Source organism: Artemia franciscana, chromosome 1 (assembly GCF_032884065.1).
Source record: "Artemia franciscana chromosome 1, ASM3288406v1, whole genome shotgun sequence".
In the NCBI taxonomy this organism is placed as follows: Eukaryota; Metazoa; Arthropoda; class Branchiopoda; order Anostraca; family Artemiidae; genus Artemia; species Artemia franciscana.
In genome coordinates this window covers 17,748,298-17,770,396 of record NC_088863.1, presented here as the reverse complement: position 1 = coordinate 17,770,396, position 22,099 = coordinate 17,748,298, and the positions used below count along the sequence as shown (strand labels likewise).

At 34.5% G+C, this 22,099-nt stretch overlaps 1 protein-coding gene across 2 annotated transcripts in view; it reads left to right on the top strand.

Moving 5' to 3' along the window:
* Positions 1 to 22,099, top strand: part of LOC136026441 (transmembrane protein 198-like) — an 82,652-nt gene that overhangs the window by 49,797 nt on the left and 10,756 nt on the right. The window contains exon 7 of one of the 2 annotated variants that reach the window (XR_010617289.1): positions 2,520 to 2,691. Coding sequence is in view for 1 of the 2 variants with exons in the window: in XM_065703043.1 (XP_065559115.1) it covers positions 2,520 to 2,639 (120 nt within the window). In the remaining variant the exon portion in view is untranslated. Of the gene's footprint in view, positions 1 to 2,519; positions 3,273 to 22,099 lie in introns of those variants that run through there. The other variant, XM_065703043.1, reaches the window with a different exon arrangement.

The window sequence follows — 22,099 nt, the reverse complement described above, 5'->3', positions numbered from 1 at the left end:
ATGATCTTTAAAACTGAGGACTGAAGGGTATATTAATCGAAGATTGAAAATTTGGTGGATACATCCTCTCCACTTTCTGAAACCACAAGATTTTTTCTTTTAGAGCTTTATCTACAGTATTACTAAGTCTAAAAAGTATCACCATACTAAGTAATTTACTTCTTACAGAAACCAAGCTAATGCCTCTATGATTTACACACTTACTCTTATTACCTTTCTTATAGAGGGGTTTACCTTTAAGAGGGGGTATATTTTACCTTAAAATTTAGCTAATTAAGAGGAGTATAATTTTACCTTAAAATCGGTTCTAACGTAAATTTTAAAATATTTTGGGGTAGCAAAGGTGCACTTCATCTGGAATTACCAAAGAAAAAGGATATTTTAATCGTGTATTTATGTTTTATCATTTTTTTCTGTAAGTTATTAGACATATTTAATGTACAAGTAAAGCCATGCTAATGACCCCTCGCCATTCTTCTATCCCGGATAGGGCTATGTTCTGCCAAATTTCTGTCGAGTCTAAAGCTTTTTAATTCATCTTTCTTGCTATTTCATAATCACATGTGTATATGTTATCCACTTTTTCGCTTACGTCTTGTTTTTTAGCTTTTCGTTGTTATTAATGCTTACCTATGAACTTTTTTTCGTCTTTTACCTTATGCCTTTCTAAAAGCTTAGCAGTCATACTGGTGGTATAGATTAATTGCTTATGGAGAAACATAATTGAGCACAAACAGTCGAATTGTTGCATTGGTTTCTGGATAAACCTAGCTAATTTTTCTGTGTTTAAAAAGTATCTTCTGGTACTTAATCTTTCCTGTCCCTACCGTTCTTTCATATTGTTTCTTATATTTTATTTCAAAGACTCTTCTTTTAATTTTGTGTTAACCTGTAGAAAGGTTTTCAGGGCTGTCAATCCAGTCAATTTTCTTACAAAAGACTAGAAATTCGGCCAAGTAAGACAAATTGTCAGAAATTTGAGAAAAGCCGGTCCTTTCTGTTTTTAGGCAAAAGCACTACTTGAAATGACCAAAGCCTTTATTTTGGGTCATAAAAGGTCTGCAAAACTGCTTATCGATCTTTCATCATACCACACAGTAACAGAATTGATAATCTTCTTTTTCTTCTTTCTTTGGTTTGCCACTTCTGACCAATGCGATTATTTCGATGTTTTTTCGATGCCTTTTCCAAGTCTTTGGGATTGTTTACCGAATATAAAGTCTCCATTGGATCTAAGATGCCCAATGCTAAAATTTTGGTGAGTGACGTAAGGGAAAGATTAAACAACTGACCTGAATTGCTTTTAATAATAGATGTCCTTACCCAACTAACCGATTGTGCCAGCACAAGCTACAAGGTGTATCTAGAGGTGAAAAAGGGGATGAATCAAAAGAAGAGGATGATAAACAACTAGAAGAAGAGGCGAGGTTTAAGAAGCTGGAAGACGAGAAGGTGTTAACCGGTGAAAAGTTTTTACCACAAGAGCTTGAAAGAATATTTAATAAAAAGAAGATGTTGATGATACATGCAGAATTGTGGAGAAACTAGTTATGGAGGCTTATGAGAGGTTCCAGGAAGACATTAATAACAAATACTTTACTGGGACTGGCTTAACTGAACTTGAAGAGGATCAAGCAAAGGTTAAACCAAAAAAAAAATTGCAAAGGAACCTTGACAGAGAAGGTCCCAACTCATATGTAAAAAGTTGAAGAAATCAAAGAATAAGTTGCGGTTTTCAAAAATATTACTAACCATCGTTTTTCATTATATTACGAGAAGTTTTTCTTTTTGGTTTGTAGGCTGTTTTTCATTTTATTTTTTTTTATTTTGCACGCAAATGAAGAAAAAAGAATTAGTAAGAAGTTTTGGCTAAGCGTTCCTTTCTGAAGCTAAGTTAGAAGCAATTGGTCAATATGACTTTTTAAAAAGGTATTAAGATATAAAAAGATATATCAATATTTATCTTTGGCAGAAAACACCTTATCAAGTCAGCTTTCTGTCTACCTAGTCAGCTTTCTGTCTACCTAGTCAGTTTTTCGTCAGATTTTCGATCTTGAAAGTCGGAAAAGACGGAATGTCTTTTGTGGCATTCCTGTTGTTTTCATCTCTCTATTTCTCTTTTACCCTGCTTTCTTTTTATTATTTGCGCAGCATAATATGTACTATGGATAAAATGATTGATTCATCATAATTGCCCAATCTAAATGGAAAATGACCAAAATGATTAGATATGCACCGTAAAGACTAGACCTTATAGATAGTGCCCTATATTCATTGGGATTCATAATATTTGCAAAGCATTAAGTTTACATTTATTAAATTGCAATATTTTTTATATCTATTGGAAATTCTTGAAAAACCTAGATTGATAATTTATTCCTTTGGCCCATTCCTTATGAAGAATGTCTAACATATTTACTTTAAGTTCAAACATACTTTTTTCTACCGTTCTGTAATTTTTATTTCTTCCTATGAGAAGATGTTATTTATGATATTTAACTTTGCTTATTGTATTTTAGAATTGTATTGACAATGTTCAGCAGAAGCTCTTGCGAGAGGACAAAACGTACACAGTTCAGTCAAACTCTACGCACCAATCAACGCTCCCCCTCCCTCCACCGGATCTCGATGCTTACTAATTGCTCAATCTGGAATAGATCTCTCTTCTTCCATTTATCATTTGTACATTGAGTAATGTTGCTTTTTCTTATACAAATCTCACTAAGTGAGAATTATACTTATCTTGCTCAAGGAAATTAAAAAAAAGGGCACCTTTGCAGTAGTTTCCCAAAATTTCCTCTGGTTCAAAAATATTGGATGTTCTTGATTGTTCCGAAATATGTTCTAATCTTCATAATTTTGCCAACTTTTAACATATAATATGACTTTTACACATATTAATATATTTATATTTTTGATGCCCTTCCGAAGAATTGTTGATTAGTTTGAAATAGAGCAAATCGCGATAATCCTTATAGTAGTCATCTTCAAAGTTCAATCTTTTTTATGCCCCCCTTGCCTTTGGAATTGCATTACCATAGCTCTTTAGGCCAGGATTTGTAATCTTTGTCAATGTTGTTTAGTTCTCTTTTAAAAAGAATATTATAAAATGAATCGTTATCTGTTGGGATTGTATTGCATATATTGTCTTAAAACATAATTTATTTTGCGAGTTTTTAAACTCTGTCGTAACATTCTATCTTTGTCTGTGATCAGTTGTATTATAGTGAGCTTTGATTTGAAAAAATTGAATAAATTAATTTGTCCCGTAGGTTTCTTCAAGATATTTTGGAATCAATAAATTTAACATTATTTCTTGATATGCCCACCCACAGGAAACGAAAACACATTTCAAATCAGGTTATTTACAAATTTTAAACAAATATAAACAAACAGACTAAAACAGAAACCCTACGGGCTCCATTGACGGGAATAATTGATTATTACTGTTTGTGGACTTTTCATCTATCCCACGGTATAACTGAAATGTTGACATTTTTTGTCAACATGTTGACATGTTTTTGTTTGCATGTTGACATTTTTATTGATATGTTGCGGATTTTTTTATAGTATTGTCTGTACTATCTAAGTTGTGTTGGCTCTTCACAATGGGTTCTCCCTCAAGGCTTTTCAGGGTGCCACTTTACTAATCCTCCAGGTCTTTATTACATTATGCATACGCAGAATAACTTATTAGAAAGAAGACCGTTTTTGACTTTGACTATCATGAAGGTTTTAATCACTAACTAATTACGTTCATTATTGTGTATATAACTGTACAAGGGGTGGGGTGAAGGAATTCCTCTTCCTTAAATTAGTCTGAAGAACCACCTTCTCGTCTCTTTGAAAAAGTAGCCTAAAAATGTACTAACCTTTTTGTTCACTCCAATTTTGGTGTGTGTCAGTTTTTGTGTTTTGGAATTTTCTATGTAGACTCACTACGTTATAAAGTTAAAAAGAGGCAACATATTCCCCAATCTATGGTTAGTTTTTTTACTATTTTCGATGAGGCCATACGAAAATTACCAAGTAAAATCAGTGGCGCTAATTCAGATAAATGTAGGGGGAGGGGAGGCAAGGATTGTAGGGGGGGGGGACAACCAGTTATCCATGATAAAATCAATAATATATATGAATTAGAAATAAGAAGGTATTTTTTAAAGTCTAGGGGGGTAATTTCCCTCCTGTCCTCCCTAATTGGGGCCCCTGAGTAAAGTACAAGATGGAAATAAAACCAAAATACATGCAGAGAACGAAAAAGTGACACTCCGTAAAAACACTTAGGGAAAAGTCCAAGACGTGAGCAAAGTTTACATTATTATATACTATTTAGTAGCTTCAGAATATCGGCAGCAATGCATCTATTTGTTTATTTCAAGATGGGTGAGAATTGAAGTGCAAAATCCCCATACTACATAAATCTTACACGAGAAAGATACTTGCTCTTTGCATAATACCTATTCTATGATTATTTCATCGATCCTATTTTCGCAGTGGGGACGAGTTATGCTTGGGCCTGAAACTGGCCCACTCCCTTCCGAAATTTTCTACTATATCAAGAACCTTCTAGCAGGGTCATATCCAAAGGGTGGGAGGTACCGGGTTTGACCCCTCTCCTTGAAAGTTGTTGCCCGACTCGTAAAAAAATAACAAAAACTCGTATATACAAATTTGTGATGCGTTTTTTAAAGTTTTTTTGTACCGTCTCCCCGAAAAATCACCCCCCTCTCCCCGCTAAAAAAAATCCTGGATATGGCCTTGCCTTCTAGATTCCTTTCAGGGGCATGAAATCCACTCTGTCTGAAGCACTAGTTAAGACTATTATACAACTATTATATTGTAGTTAATTACATGAAATTATAAGTTTTAAATTGGGCCGTAATCTATATCCATTTAATCTACTGATTGATTTAATCTATTGTCGCTCTAAGGTGTAGTAGGAAGACGCTGATACCTTTTTTTTAATGAGTCTCAATGTTTTAGAATTATCATATTGAATTTAATCCTAAAACTGTTCATAAATAGCAATTTATTTTTTTATTTGTTTTCTGGGCTATTTGATTTACATTTTCCTTTAATTTTTTTGTCAAATTCGCAAGGAATGTAATCCAAGTTTAGGGGTAGGAATTTAATTTGAGATAAAACAATTAATAGAAAGTCTGTGAGATATAATACGTTTGCAAGGATTCCAACTTTCGTGTGTAATCATGAAATTCAGTACAAGCTCCGGGCAAGGGTAAATTTGGTAAAGGCAAGGGAATCCAGTGCAAACTCCGGGCAAGGGTAAATTTGGTAAAGGCAAGGGAATCCAGTGCAAGCTCCGGGCAAGGATAAATTTGGTCAGGGCAAGAGAATCGAGTGCAAGATCTGGACAATATTTGTGTGTGCAAGAATGATTGAGGTTCGGTGAGATATGGGAGTAAGTAATGTCAAAAACATAAAAAATGTTCTGTACGAAATTTTCCTCTAGAGCAAGTAATTAGGCTGTGTAGATTACGGGGAAATGTAACCTCTATTTACTTTTTTCAGGTAGTAATATATACATATATTTGTATATATATATATATATATATATATATATATATATATATATATATATATATATATATATATATATATATATATATTTATATATATTTATATATATATAACTTTACTAATTCTTTATTTAAGAATTAATCAATGCTAAATTGTCAATCAGCTTTAATCACGAAATGATTAGCCCCATTCCATTTGGAATTGTTTCAAAATTACTATTTACTTAAAAACGAAGAGTTAGAGAATTTATGCGCAATTTTAAATTTCTCAGTTTTTGAGGTTCAAGCGTAGTAGTTCTACTAATATCTAATCTAATTCAGTATCTTTAACCAGATCAGTTTATTAATGTTTAATTTATTCTAATTTAATGTTCAAATCGAATGGTCAAGTGGAGTCATCTTGAACATGAAGGTTAAAGTAGTTTAGTGTAAGAACGGATTTAAGACGGACAGACTTGAACCTCCTGTATCGCAAAAAGTATCACTAATTCCTCTCCATGTCTATTAATGTCCTCAACACACATGCCTCTACATAGAGGTAGGAGAGGAATTCCATGCTTAAAACTGAATTTCAGGCTATTTACTGTTAAATTCTTTACGTACGTTTCTTTCACTGAGCGTGAAAACTTTGCTCTAGCTCGTTTACGAAATTCAATACAAATACCTTAAATTAGACTTGATTTTAGTCCAAGTGTTAAAGATCATCGCTGTAAGCTCTTAGTCAAGTCTAAGGCTACATTTAATAGCCTGAAAAATATACCGATGCTAATAACCTAATTCTATTTATATAACTAAAGAAACTTATCTTTTGGCAGTTTATGATTAGGTTAATTTAAAAATTGGTTACTCAGTACTTGAGGAGGGGGAGGGGTTTAGTTTGTAAAAGTCTTGAAAGTAGGTGAATTATATGGATACTATTTGAAATTGAAAAGTCAATCTTAAACTACAAATTCTTGGGATGCCATCTCTCCTCAGTGTGAGCCAGCCTTGTGGTGCCCACAGCATAAATATATCTATACCAACAGTAGCGAAAGATTTCTTCAAAAATATCAAACATCATAGCGCGCCGAATGGGAAGTTCGCAATACGCCAGAGCAATAGTTTCAGTTTCAGTTGCTACTTGGCATTCGTTAAGGTCATTCCCGTCGTAATGTGCTAAAAATTTGTCTTTGCTCGCTAGCGAAGATTCAAATGGCGTTGGTGGTGCCACTTAATTGACTACTGAAAGCACTCATTGCGCTCTAAGCCGTTTTACTAACTTCAAAAGACAACACTCCCCCCCTGAAAAAAGTACATCCCTCCTTGGATGGGGTAAAAGTGAAAATGAAAATGTCATTAGTAGCAGCAACTAATCCACATAGTGTATATGAACATTTAGAATAAATATAAATATAAAATGTTAATTAGACTAAGGACTAAAGAATAAAAACTGCAGGATATTAACAGCCTTTCACCCTCCCCCCTTTACTAAAGGTATATAAATCTTTATATGGGGCTGAGGTAAAAAATAACTAATAATTAAAATTAATTACGTAATCAACGAAAATACTAGATAAATAAAGCAGTTTATAATAATTTAACTTTATAAGGTCAATTTTACTCTTAAAACTCAAGTTTCAACAAACTTTTCCTTTATTAATAAGTTATAAAACCCTTCAAAAAGTAATAAGGATAAAAATTCTCTCCATCTCCATATACAACGAAGTGTCTAATTCCAAAGGACTGTTAAGATACATTTTTAAATTACATTTTCCATCGTGCAAAATATCAAAAGTTAAAGTTTGAGATTTTTTTCTGGAAGAGTAGCGAAAAACACTCTTCTAGAGTTTCGAGGTTAATAGGGATAAAGGTGAAGGAGTACTTTTCTGGGTCCGTTATTTTTCAGAGGAGACTTACATAATGTGTAAATGATTAAGAAAATCTGTATTTTAAAATATAGCTATAAAGCCTCTGTTTGAAATATGGATTTGAGAACTATTCACACATAGGCTATGCTAGTTATTTATTTCAAGGCGTCATCACTTTGGACCAATTAAGGCTGCTTATTAAACAGGAAGTAGGTTCTGACTTGTCGATAGTGGTTATGCGTAGGGTATTTATGTCTAACTAAGCATGTGTTTGAATTAGACCACATAATATGGGAAACTCGTATGAGCGGAAACTGGCGCTAATTTCGAAAAGAAAAATCGCCAGCGCCATCTAGATTTTGGTGACTTTGTTTAGCCCAAATTGGCCGCATACTTGTATTTTCAGGTAATTTAAAATTCAAGGGAAGGTAAAGAAATCAGAATCAACCCCCATTAGACCTACCAGGTTAAGTTCAACTAGCCTACTTTCCCTGTAAATATTTTGCACAGCTAACCTAGGCCTATTTTTTGCAGCTGGATTTTGACTTAAAATAATTTTTGAATTTAAAACATGCTGATTAGTTATCATTAACAGAGAAGCCAAATTTAATGCTATTGCTCTGTAGGTTAATCATACCAACAATTAGATATCCTACTTTTTCATTGAAGTTGCCAGACATTGCACTGTAAGTGGCACTATTAGTTTTTAGTCCCTATCTAGCCTTTACCTTAGTTCCTATTTAGTCCCTTGCTTCACCCTGCCTCAGTTTTTAGTCCTATATTGTTAAATCACCTAAGATGCAACACTTGTAAACTTTCCATTCTCTTTTAATTGTAATGTAGTATGTTTGTGTCTTAGAAGGATATCGTGTCTCGGAGAAAATTAAAAAAGGAAAGGAGAAAAGATAAAAGACTATGAGAAATGAGATATCCGTCACATTTGTTTTCTCAAAATTAACTACTAAGAAATAGAACCTTTTCAGGGAACATATATCATTTTTGCTGCTATGTTATTTATAATGATTGGTTTTTCTAAGGTACTTTTGCCGTGTACACAAAAAGGATAAAATTTACGGTGCATTAATAACAGCATAAAACTGCTAACAATTTTTTTTATTGCATAAAGAGACATAACGAAATGACATTAATACTGACAGTTGCCTCTTTATCAGTATTAGCTAAACTATGCCATATTTGATAATTTAAAGTCATCAAAGCAATTTAAAATTAATTAATTTTAGCTAATACTGGCAAGGCAAGGGCAGTAGGATTATAGTATTTATATATATAATGTATAATATTAAGGATTATAATATTTATAGTTATTGTATTAAGATATCTCTCACATATAAAAATGATCGATGAAAAATTACGCTACATATAAGGTTATGAAAAGTAATACTGAAAGTTGAATCGCTTACAGTATAATTTTGGCGAAATAACACAAGAAATAAAAATCAATTTTTAACCAATAACAGTTAAACTATGCCATGTTTAACAACTAAAATACAACGATACAATCCAAATTATACAATTTTAAATAAACTTTCATCGTTTGATTAAGATTCTAAACCCTACTATGTAACTAACATAGATAGAAGTCTCTCTCTTTGCCACGTTTGACAGCGTTCCATCATCCAAAAATGTTTACATAATAATCTAAAGCAGAAGAAGAAGAAGAAAGTTTTCCTCTGATAGGTGAAAGCTTATTGCATATGATTAAAACATGATATAATTCTTCTTTGGGAGAATAATTGCCTCTTAAGGGTAGTATTGTATTAATAGTCGACTATGTAATAATTAGCCCCAAGGAATAATAATAGCCCAACAATTGCACTTCATGGCTGAAGGGCAAAAAAAGGGAGACCAGCTCCGCCGGTAGTGACTGTAAGGTCCAATGCCGTATTCTTTATCTTTACCTTTTTTAAGTAATAATTGCCTCTTGATTATAGGATTGCCTCATTAGCATGAATAGTATTTGGACCGTTGTTAGTTGTTATGACGTAACCATTTAAAGATTAGTTTGTTCGGTATAATGTTGAAATTATCTACTAAAAATTAAATGCTATCGTTTATTCTGAAAAAAAGTGACGTGGCAAAAATATGAAAATCAGGACCAGAAACTGCAAAAGAGCAATTGTTTTTACATATGTCACTATGAAAAGGAAACGTTTTTGTTACTACTTCTAGCAATTCAGTACTAAGTTGCCTGTGGCTGAAACAGCTGCGCACGCTTTCCTCCATCCCAATCTATTTAAAGCTTCCCTTTACAGCCTCCCTACAAGTTTCAATTTTCTTTTCCTTTTTGGAAGAATTTTCAATCTCCTTCAAGTCCTTTCTTACGATCCCTTCCTGTCAAACAGTTCGTGGTAACGAACTGTAGTAAAGAGCGACCCGGCTCAATAGTAAACGAAACTCTAAAAAACGGAATTTTGATGCTAAAGGATACATCAAAAGAATCGGATTTTCATGCTGATTTTAAATATATAAGTTTCATCAAATTTAGTGATTGTCATCAAAAGTTACGACCCTGAGAAAATTTGCCTCAAGCTCCTATCTACAAAAATTTCGAATTTCGTATTTTTTGCCAGAAGACAGATCACGGGTGCGTGTTTATTTGTTTTTTTGTTGTTTTTTTTCCCAGGGGTCATCGTATCGACCAAGTGGTCCTAGAATATCGCAAGAGGGCTCATTCTAACGGGAATGAAAAGTTCGAGTGCCCTTTTAAGTGACCAAAAAAAGTGGAGGGCACCTAGGCCCCCTCCCACGCTCATTTTTTTCCCAAAGTCAACAGATCAAAATTTTAAGATAGCCATTTTGTTCCGCATAGTCGAAAACCATAAGAACTGTTTTTTTGGGGATGACTTACTCCCCCACAGTCCCTGGGGGAGGGGTTGCAAGTTACAAACTTTGACCAGTGTTTACATACAGTAATGGTTATTGGGAAGCGTACAGACGTTTTCAGTGGGATTTTTTGGTTTGGGGATGGGGTTGAGGGGAGGGGGCTATGTGGGAGGATCTTTCCTTGGAGGAATATGTCATGGGGGAAGAGAAATTCAGTGAAAAGGGCGCGGGATTTTCTAGCATTATTATTAAAAAAAAAACAATGAAAAAAAACATGAAAAAGTTTTTTCAATTGAAAGTAAGGAGTAGCATTAAAACTTAAAACGAACAGAGATTATTACGCATATGAGGGGTTCTAAAAATACTTCAGCATAAAGAGCGAGGTATTTAGGAGAAGATAAATACCTCGTTCTTTATGCTAAAGTATTTTTAGTAATTTACACTATTGTGTAAATTACTTAGTGTAAAGAGCGAGGTATTAACGAGGGGACAAACCCCCTCATATACATAATAAAAATATAAGAATATAAAATTTTGTTACGTAAGTTAATTCTTAAGTTACGTTTATTTTTTAAAAAACGTTGGTTAAAAATTAAAAGTTCTAGTTGCCTTTTTAAGTAACCGAAAAATTGGAGGGCAAAAGAGCTCCTTCCCCACCCCTTATTTCTCAAAATCGTCTGATCAAAACTAAGAGAAAGCCATTTAGCTAAAAAAAGAATTAATATGCAAATTTCATTTTAATAATTTATCTGCGGAGAGCCAAAATCAAACATGCATTAATTCAAAAACGTTAAACAAAAACTATTTTTTTTTAACTGAAAGTAAGGAGCGACATTAAAACTTAAAACGAACAGAAATTACTCCGTATATGAAATTGGTTGTCCCCTCCGCAATCCCTCGCTCTTTACGCTAAAGTTTGACTCTTTGCCACAGTTCTACTTTTTAAAACAATTAAAAACTTTAGCGTAAAGAGCGAGGGATTGCGGAGGGGACAACCCATTTCATATACGGAGTAATTTCTGTTCGTTTTAAGTTTTAATGTCGCTCCTTACTTTCAGTTCAAAAAACTAGTTTTTTTTTTATGTAATTCCACTGGAGGACAACCGTTTTTATTAGCCCTAGATGGATGGCTTAAAAAGACAATATTTGGTAATCTTTCATCCTTCTTCCGCAATATGTGTCCTAGCCATATCAACCTTCCTCGAATTATAGCCCTGGAAAGGTGAATAGAACCATGTTTTTCGTACAGCCTACTGTTTGAAATATGGTCAGACAAACGGCTACCCAAATCATTCTGTTGACAATTTTTCTGTAAAACATCCAAGGAATCCTTCTCCATCTTCCTAAGTGCCCACATTTCAGAATCATGCTTGACCACTGTCATCACTGTAGCTTCCAATATTCTAATGTTGGTTTGTCGACTTATCTTACTAATCTTCCGAACTTTGTTCTATTATGAGGATACACCCTGGGCCTTTTCTATTCTACTTCTAACATCTTCACTGCATCCTCCGTCTTTGCTAATAATACTCACCAATGTAAGTGAAGCTATCCACTTGATTGATCTTCTCGTTACCCAACATGACCTCTTCACCTTTATTTATTCCCAGTCTAAGTGACTTAGTCTTCTTAACATTAATTTTCAAACCTAGTCCTGCATTCTGAACTCGCAAAATCTCCAAAAAATCAATCATTCTGCTAGCATTTTCATCTAAGACTCTCAAATCATCAAAATAATCTAATTCCAGGCTTTGCTGTGTCTAACTGTCCCATACCCATACCCTTTTCTGTGTTCCTTAGGACAAAGTGTAATATATTCAATAGGCAAAATAACTAAACGAAAATGTATGAGCATCCATGCACATTACAGGGGGCCCGAAAAATCTTAAATATTTATAAAAGTATGCTTATTAAAATAAGTTCTGTTCTCAAAATGTACTATAATCTGTGGACGTTATGTAACCATCTTGCCAAGAGCTGTTTTTATGTTAAAGTCCGCCTGGCCTTGGTCCCTTACAAAGTATGAAGTAATGAATCTACTACATCACGAAATAATTTGTGAATTTTATTTCTCAACATTACCATGTTTAACGAGAAAAAAAGAAGAGTCGTTTATTCTTCTTTTAAATGTTTGTTTTTGTTTATATGACGGAAAGGCAGTTTGATATTTGTACTCTTTGTAGTTATTTATCTCGTTCAACCGCTGTGATTCAGCATATTGATTTTCCATTCCTCGCTTGGTTTAGGTTTCATATTGTAGGCTTTTTGTTTTACCAACTACCTTGATTTTAGTACAACAAACCGTCATTTGTTAATTATAATACAACATTTTGTTTTCAAAACGTTATAGAATATACACACGTTAGGCCCTGCTCACACCGATGTAGCCCCTGTTCATAATGGGAAGAAACGGGGTACATAACATCACGAAATATTCTTTAATGTTTGTAGTTAATTAGTATGATTTTTAACGAGAAGAATGAGAATTTTTTTCTTTATATATTTATTTCTTTGTTTATATAATAGAATTACATTTTTTCATGACTTTTACCAACACTAACCGTATTAGATAAATATTGAAGATATTTATCATAGGAAACGAAGCAAATTCACTTTTTTCTGGCTTCAATATGTCTTGCAAGACGCTAAAGGATATAACAGGGAACCAATTCACTTGAGGCTTTTTGCCTTTACACTTGTTTCGCTTGGAACTGTCCAATTTTCAACCAATCCGAAATTGTTAATTGGCGCAATTCAAGCTATCATTTGAAATGCAGCGCTCAACAATATTATTGTCAATCTAAATGACATTTTTTCTATTGAAAATCTATTTTCTTTTAAAATAGTATCCTAGTTGGATACTGTTTAGTTCCATATTATCATTTTCATTCGTTTATACAGCCAGATTTGGAAAGATTTGTCCTCATTTTTCTGCGTAAACCGAAATTTACATTTATCAATCGAAGGAATTTTCAATCCGATGGTAAGATAATCGACAGCATTAAAAACAGACCCACGAATAAAAATCATGGCGACGCAGACATTTTTTTTAATTGACTACATCTAATCTTACATAATTCACAATAATATAATGTCACATAATTTCGATATTCAATAATTCTTTTCAAACCCTTAAGGCCGGTTGTGCACGTTTGGTTTGGACTCACGAATAAAAATCATGGAAACAGAGTCATGTTTTTAATGAACGACATCTAATCTTACATAATTCATAATTGTATAATGTCGCATAATTTAGTATTCAATTATTCTTTTCAAACCCCTAAGGCCAGTTATACAAGTTTGGTTTCTCTTCCAATTTCTTTTCATGAATCAAACACTTAGCTCAAATAACCACGCGAACCAGGCCTCACAGATAAAACGGGCCATGTTTTCCTGTTTAAGGACTGATGGTGGGGAAGGGAGGCCTTTATTGGTAAAATTCTCTTATCTAGATTTTAAGTGTCAAGGCTCACTATAGTTTAACATAGTCAGTTTTATATTGTGTGATACGCTATTTTCAGTTGTATTTTGTGATGTTCTTGTAGACTTTTTCAACTTTTTAAAATCCTTCCAAAATCTTTGCTTGCTACTACCTCCTTTATGTTGCTTCCTCTTTTAGAATTGCTCCCATTTCTACTTTTTATGTTCTGAGGTTTCATCCTGCTATTATGTTTTGCCACTTTTTAGTTAATATTTCTTTTACTTATTTTATGTTTTTTTTTTAAAGTTAGTGACACTGCTGTTAAGATAGTTGTCACATTGGTAAAGGAACATAATTGAAAATGAGATTAGAACCATTGCACGATCTGGAAGCTCGAAAGCCTTTCACAGAAAAGAGAATATAGTAACTTGCAGAAAATTAAATTATACCGTGAAATAAAACTTTTGACCTAATGTTGGATATATATATATATATATATATATATATATATATATATATATATATATATATATATATATATATATATATATATATATATATATATATATATATATATATATATATATATATATATATATATGGTTGAAAATTTCCTTGTATATGAAGCTTATTGCGTTTCCCGCATCATAAAACAGCATACACAAATTAGGGTTATAAGGAATGGCCTAGCTACGGGGGGGGGGTGGTTGGGGCTGGGCAAGGGGACGGCTGTTCCCAGATGCGGCCTCTGAGGGGTTTCAAACTGAGTCGTTTTTCATCAATACTATGATTTTTGTGGTAGTCATGTTGTGATACTGATGGTAGGGGGGGGGGGATCAATATTTTCGCGGGGCGCTAAAAACCCTAGCTTAGGAAACTCCAGACATTTGAGTTTTGAAAGAGATTTTAGATTCCATTCCCTTCTTCTGATTGTGTTTTGTTAATCTTACCCGTTTAGAAAAAAATTAATTTTTGGTTAGGAACTTTTCCCTCTCCCAAAAATTCAACAATAAAACATTTTTGGCTCTTCGCCAAGTGAATCTGTCCTTTTGTCCAATTTTACCGAAAAAAACAGCAATAAGCGTTAGTAAAACTCGTAAATAATAATAATTACGAATTAAATAATTATATAATTATGTTACTGGTTTAAACTGCTAACTTTAACATAAATTTTGTTTTTAAGATGACAGGACATGCATCTTTTTCTCAAAATCGGGAGGGGTTTACAAAGTTGGGTACCTATGATCTTAGCGACCTGTACAAGCGCTAAGAATCGTCAGTATTTAGAGTACATTCATTGTGCACATGTTAATTCGACTTTCTTCCAAAATACTTTTTGTAGAAAGTAAAGGGACTGGGACTTAATTTTGTCGCTAGAAACTGAAAGTATCACCAAAGCTCAGTAAAGTGGGGTACAGTTATGGAGTAGAGATTTATTTCCCCTTTAAATAATTATTATTAATGTTAATTATTTATATTAATAATTAAATGATTATATAATTATGTTACTGGTTTAAACTGTTAACTTTGACATAAATTTGGTTTTTAAGATGGTAGGACATGCATCTTTTTCTCAAAATAGGGAGGGGTTTACAAAGTTGGGCACATATGATCTTAGCGACCTGTACAAGCGCTAAGAATTGTCAGTATTTAGAGTGGATTCATTGTGCACATGTTAATTAGAATTTCTTCCAAAATACTTCTTGTAGAAAGTAAAGGGACTGGGACTTCATTTTGTCGCTAGAAACTGAAAGTATCACCAAAGCTCAGTAAAGTGGGGTACAGTTATGGAGTAGAGATTTATTTCCCCTTTATTAACTGAATATGTCTAACCTTAAAATGTGATCAACTCTCTTGAATTTCTGTAGAAACTTAACAAGCGTTGATTAAATTGTATGTATATAGATATATTAATCGGAAGTGTAATGTTGAGTTAGTGTTCTGTTATTTTTTTTTGGACGTTACTAAATTATTGTTGACAAGCTAACAGATTTCTCAAAATTGGATTTGAATAGTCGGAAAAAATAAATAAAAATTTTTTATTTTGTGTCTTCTTTGTCAGAGTAGTATAATAGTAAGGTATGGTATCGACAGGTTAAGAAATTGAGAGGAAGTACCGTGGACGTGTTCAGGGTAAAGGTTCGGAAGGGCCCCAGTTTGCTGTAAGGAAAGTGTTATGCCACGTTCCCATTTGGCATTTGACGGGCAAATAAATCAACCGTGCTGTGTTGAAAAAATAGTTTTCTCGCATTTTCATTGGTTGATTTCATTTCATTGGTTGATTAAGTTTTGGTCGTCTCCGAAAATCGGCAAACGGAAGTGTGGCTTCAAAGAGAGATGAGAAGAACTTTATGAGAATTGGCTAAACCATAATGAACTGTTGGAAAGGATGTGGGAAGTAAGGAGAAAATTTTGATTATTGAAAGGGAAGGCAAATATATTTTGAAAGGTGGAGTTAGATCCAGTACTAAAAGGATTGAAAAATAACAAGACTTTATGCCTGTATAACTTAGGAAATGAGTTTTTTAAATACGGTGGTTAGGAAAATCGGCAAACGGAAGTGTGGCTTCAAAGAGAGATGAGCAGAACTTTATGAGAATTGGCTAAACCATGATGAACTGTAGGAAAGGATGTGGGAAGTAAGGAGAAAATTTTGATTATTGAAAGGGAAGGCAAATATATTTTGAAAGGTGGAGTTAGAGCCAGTACTAAAAGGATTGAAAAATAACAAGACTTTATGCCTGTATAACTTAGGAAATGAGTTTTTTTAAATGCGGTGGTTAGGAAGCAGGATATAAGGTAGTGGAAAATATTATTTTTGAGAAAGGGAGCATACCTAGGCATAGTAGGTAGACTTCAACTAACCACTGAATAAGAAAAGGGATAAGGGCGAGTGCTGTAATTGCAGAGGCATTAATCTGATTTCTGTTTGAAGAAAAAAGCACGAAGAGTTTAAAGAGTGATTCTTTTAAGGGAGGAACAGTATGGTTTTAGGAAGGAGAGAGGATGTGTTGACCAAATTTACAAATTTCATTGAAAAGTGCCTGAATCTGATACCTCATTATCCTGAGTTCGAATCCTCAGTTCGATGCGTCATAATATTGAGCTTAAAGAGTGAATCCTTTAAGGGAGAAACAGTATGGTTTTAGGAAGGAGAGAGGACGTGTTGACCAAATGTGCACATTTTATTGAAAAGTGCCTGAATCTGATACCTCATAATCTTAAGTTCAAATCCTGAGTTCGATACGTCATAATATTGAGCTTAAAGAGTGAGTCTTTTGAGGGAGGAACAGTATGGTTTTAGGAAGGAGAGAGGATGTGTTGACCAAATTGGCACATTTTATTGAAAAATGCCTGAATCTGATACCTCATAATCCTGAGTTCTATAGATTATGAATAGGTATTTGGTTCAGCTGATAGAAAGCTTTTGAAGAGGTTAACCTTTTATGGTATACCAGATTGTCACGTGAATCCTGGTAGTGCTATGAACGGTAGGTTTAAGTAGGAAGCGAAGTTGGTAGTTGTTTCGGTGTTAAATAAATGAATTTTGAAGAGCTTTGTCTTGTCTCTTCTTATGTGAATTATTTTAAACGACTTTTGATTTAGAAAGTCGTTATTGGACTTAAATTCAATTAAGACGGTTATTGAAGACCGTTACCAAAGGTATGGTATTTCCAGTTTTCCCACTGACAGTAATTTACTAGCTAATTTAATTTTTATATGTAAACTCATTTCTGTACTTCATGAAAAGCTACAGCGAGGAAGATCACTATAACAAAATAACGGAAAAACGAAACGAACAACAATACCTGAAAATATCGAAAAAGACTTATTTTGAAAAATTGTTTGTTAGTTGGTGCTCAGAAAGCTTTCTCTGTGTTGTGCATTCGCACGCAAAGCCGTCCCTTGTGAAGCCATTTAGTTCGTAAAATGGTGTTGCAAAATGACGAGATCTGGCAAGAATAAGAAAAGTGCTCAAATTTATGAGGATGTTTCTCTCCAACTCTGTAATAAAAAAAGGGACTAAAAGAGTATGATCACATCATATAGATGAAGGGTGAAAGATTACCAATCTATCTATTTTATTGATAGGTATATTGTCAACATATTTTTTCGCAGTCTAGCTCAGGTGAAACGAAGAGTTGGGTTCCTTGAATAGTATGGGAAGCTTTGAATACAACTGGTTGGAGGGAAGAGTATATGATTGTGTAAGCCTTAGGTTGCTTAGTGGTGTAGTGAGTTGTCGGTACTAGTGGTTTTGTCTGTGTTTGGAAAAAGTAGCCATATATCTTTAGAAGTCAAATACATTGTAGTTTCCTATACATAAGCCTTTTTTCAATCTAACGGTGGCCTCCTATGGTTTAGTGTTCCATCGTAATACATGAAATTTTGCGACAAGTCAAATGGAACCATGTGAGGATACCACACAGTTGTGTCAGTTTCCTGGCTGTATCTACCTCAAGGATCGCCACTCCTCAAGAGACAAGGTTCAAGGCCAGACAGGCTTGAACCGAAGACTAGAGGTTAACCGTTTCCACGTGTGGCTTTACTATGCTATCACAAGATATTTTCGTAATTATAGGCTTGGCTTAGACATCCAAAATTTGGTGGCACAGTTTTAATGAACATTGGATCACTTTTCGTGGGTGCTTCACCTTTTTTAGAAACTTACATATGCCTTAGTTTATCAAAATAAGCCCCCTCCCTCTGGTTCGTATTTCTTTATATCAATAAATTTCGATGGATACCTTTAAACACAATAGATGATACGTATTTAGAATTGTCGTAAAAAGTAATGATTTTTTTGTAAGCTATATGTTGTCAAGAAATTTCTTTTTTTTTATAGTGTTTTGTTTACTATTGAGATTGATTGCCCCATACTTGCATTTGGTTTCCACGGACTGTTTCATTGGCTGAAATTTTGCTCCAGTTTCTTTGGCTTGAAGATCAATGTCCGATGATGCGGATTGTCAACAAGCAGAATAGTCTGCCCACTGCCTGATTTGTATCGTTTGCAGATCACACTCAAAGTACCTACTGGCACATCTTTTTGTTCATTGTGTTGCGAGAGCAACACTTTGGTTTTGTCCCGTTTTTTTTTGTTTTTTTTTTTTTTTTTCCTATGCCGCCGATCTCAGCTTATTCCTGGAAACTGGTAAGGGTCTAACCTGTGCGGTTTTTACGGAAAGTGTGGACCTCAGGCCGGATTGATGAATATGACATTACATTTTGGAAAGCTCCGTAGAACTCTTGCCTGGGGCCAAAAAGGATGGTTTTTGCTTGTCCTCGAGCCAGAGCCTATGGTGTGCGAAGTGAAGTGGAGTTATATAGCCTATGTCAGAGAGGAGTATCTGAAGTTGTGCAGCCAAGCTTTCGTTTCATCAAACCATGTTTCTGCTTTCGAGTGGAAAGCTCCGTTCTAGCAGGCAAGCAGGCAGGCACCAGTTTCAAATTGAAGATGGACTAAAATCTATAAGTGTTAAATATATGTGGTAGTTCCCCGGCCCCACAGCCAATATATCTTCTTTGAGTGATAAATAGAAAAATTTACAGAAACAAAAAAGTGCGATTTTCCCACGGGTCCGAAAGTGCTGCCATCTATTGTTTCTAGCCATTTCTGTTCGTGATTTCAGCTGACTTTACCATTCTTTTTTTTCTACTTGGGATTGCAATAGAGAAATGGTATCAGATATACCTCTTAAACTTTAAAAGTTCTCTCATTGCTAAAGAAATTAGAGCTTATCCTTTGCTCCTTTCTAAGTGGTGGTGTTAGAAAGTTGGCCTCCGGCAGAAAAGTCAACTTGTGAACTAAGACAGATAGAATTTTTTTTTCAATGACAATCGATAGACCTTGATGAGCTGATCAAAGTATATGTCATCCATTTTTTTTTACAAAAATTCCTTCATGACATACACCAATTTGAAAGTTTCAAGGGGTTGACAACTTCAGTGGTAAGGTACACACTTGAACCAAAAATAGGCCGATACCAATTGTGAGATATGTAGGGGACTTCCAAGCAACAGTCGATTATTAGCTTATAATCATCTTTGGCAATGAGGGGTTTGCAACTTTTGCTGATTGGTGTACCTATTATATGTTTCTGGTGTAATTGATGGTAAGAACAACTTGGTTCCCGATTGTAAGACATGTAGGGGAGTTGTAAGTAATAATCGGCTGTTAGGCTACAATGACTTCAGCGACAAGGGGTTTGGAACTTTTGCTAGTTGGTGTACCCATTATTTGTTTCCGGTGAACTTGGATGTATATCCCGGGAGAGGGACTTGTAAGTAAGAATCGGTTGCTAGAGGAGGCTCACGAGGGGCTACAAATTTGTGCAAATTGGTACACATCTATGGAATCAGGGACCCATAAATTTCCTGTAATGACTCGCCATCCAATAATAAGCGATCCTGGATGGCGAGTCATTACAGGAAATTTATGGGTCCCTGATGGTATTTTGATCCTGAAAAGTTACAGATAGCTTTATAATACCAACTAGATTACATAAGATAATGTTCCAAGTTTCCATCCGTCACGATGTCTACGATTGAAAAGGATAAAGTTCAACCGGCTGCAAAGTGACATTTAGGGGCCTAGTAAGTAATAATCGGCTGTTAGTGTGGACCTCGGGCCGGATTGATGAATATGACATTATATTTTGGAAAGCTCCGTACGACTCTTGCCTGGGGCCAAAAAGGATGGTTTTTGCTTGTCCTCGAGCCAGAGCCTATGGTGTGCAAAGGATAAAGTTCAACTGGCTGCAAAGTCAATTTAGTCCCTTCTTCCAATATTTTTTTATTTTTTTTTTCAACCCTGAGGAATAGCCTTTGATCATCTGATTACTGATTGTGTTATTCTTTGTCTCTCACGGAAGAGGGACTTGTAAGCAAGAATGGGTTGCTAGAGGAGGTTCATGAGGGGCTACAAATTTGTGCAAATTGGTACACATCTATGGTATTTGATCCTGAAAAGTTACGGATAGCTTTATAATACCAACTAGATTATATAAGATAATGTTCCAAGTTTCCATCCGTCACGCTGTCTACGATTGAAAAGGATAAAGTTCAACTGGCTGCAAACTCAATTTAGTCCCTTTTTCCGATATTCTTTTGCTGTTGTTTTTTCAACGCTGAAGAATTTGATCATGTGATTACTGATTGTGTTCTTCTTTGAATATGCCGTTTTGAAAGCTTTGATAGTTTTGACAACTTAAGCATTTAACCGATAGCGAAGAAACAAAACCAAAGTGTTGCTCTCGCAACACTTTAATCGGCAAAGCCGAACAAAGGTTGCCGCAACACTTCACGTTGCCCAGGCAACGTAGGTCTAGTTAATCTTTGTTATTAGGATCAACTCTCTTAAGTGGCACCCACTCCCTAACATTAACTATAAAATAGATCCTACTTTAGCTAAGAGGATTTATTTCAAAGAAAATTAAATTTTTCTGAATAAAAAGAAAAACAAAGAAAAAAAACACATAGTCTAATGCTTTAAACAGGAGAGCTTCTCATAAGGCTTACAGAGCAGACATCAACAGATTAATAATAAGTGAAAAAGAACTAGAAGCAGTGTCTGAAAAAATGGGATAGACAAGGGGAGCACATAAATTATGAAGAAAACGAAGAAGCGGATGTTCCAATTAGTGCCGCTTTTAGTCAACGAAGCCGAAAATACTGCTTATAGGAACAAAAAGAAACATTGCTAAGAATCAAAGAACATTAAAACTACGTACTAAACATAATTCAGTGAAATCAAAGTAAGTAAGCGACAAGTATTCTTATTTTTATCTCTTAGCTCACATTTCCCATTAAATTGAATTGTAATGGCAACGTAATACATGTCAATGTATTATTGCATTTGATATCATGACCGTTGCGTGTTTTTATTGTATGTTGAAATATAGCAAGATTTCAGGCGAGGAAAAAGTAATTGTACTGTGGAGCAATACTATTGCTTTAGTTTGCTTATCCTTTTTTTGTGATATGCAGTCTGTCACTTGGCCAGGGTAAGAGATGGAAATTCGAAACTTTTCAATCTGGGGCTGTGAAACAGCAAAGACAATTGTATCTGAAGCTTGGAGAATTTCCACTGTTTTTTTTTTTTTTTTTTAAATAACAGGAATCATTTATTTGTCTGCCCTACTGATTGGTTAGCTTACTGGAAAGAGCTGTTCAGACATACGGGTAAATGTTCTAGCTGTTCCATTTGAGGGCCAGATTAAATCTGTCTCCTGGGGATGAAAGGAAAGGAGAGACTGCGCTTCTTGTCGTCATGACAGCGCTTCTCAGAAAGACATAAGATCTCAACCAAACTTTGTTGTAAGCAAGAATTCGTTTTTTAATTTGAACTTTTTTGGGGGGAAGGGGGGGGGGGTCAAACCCGATGGAACCTATGTGTTGAAGGGAAGGGATCAGCAAATTATTGCCGTCGGGACATTTTAAAGAAGGGG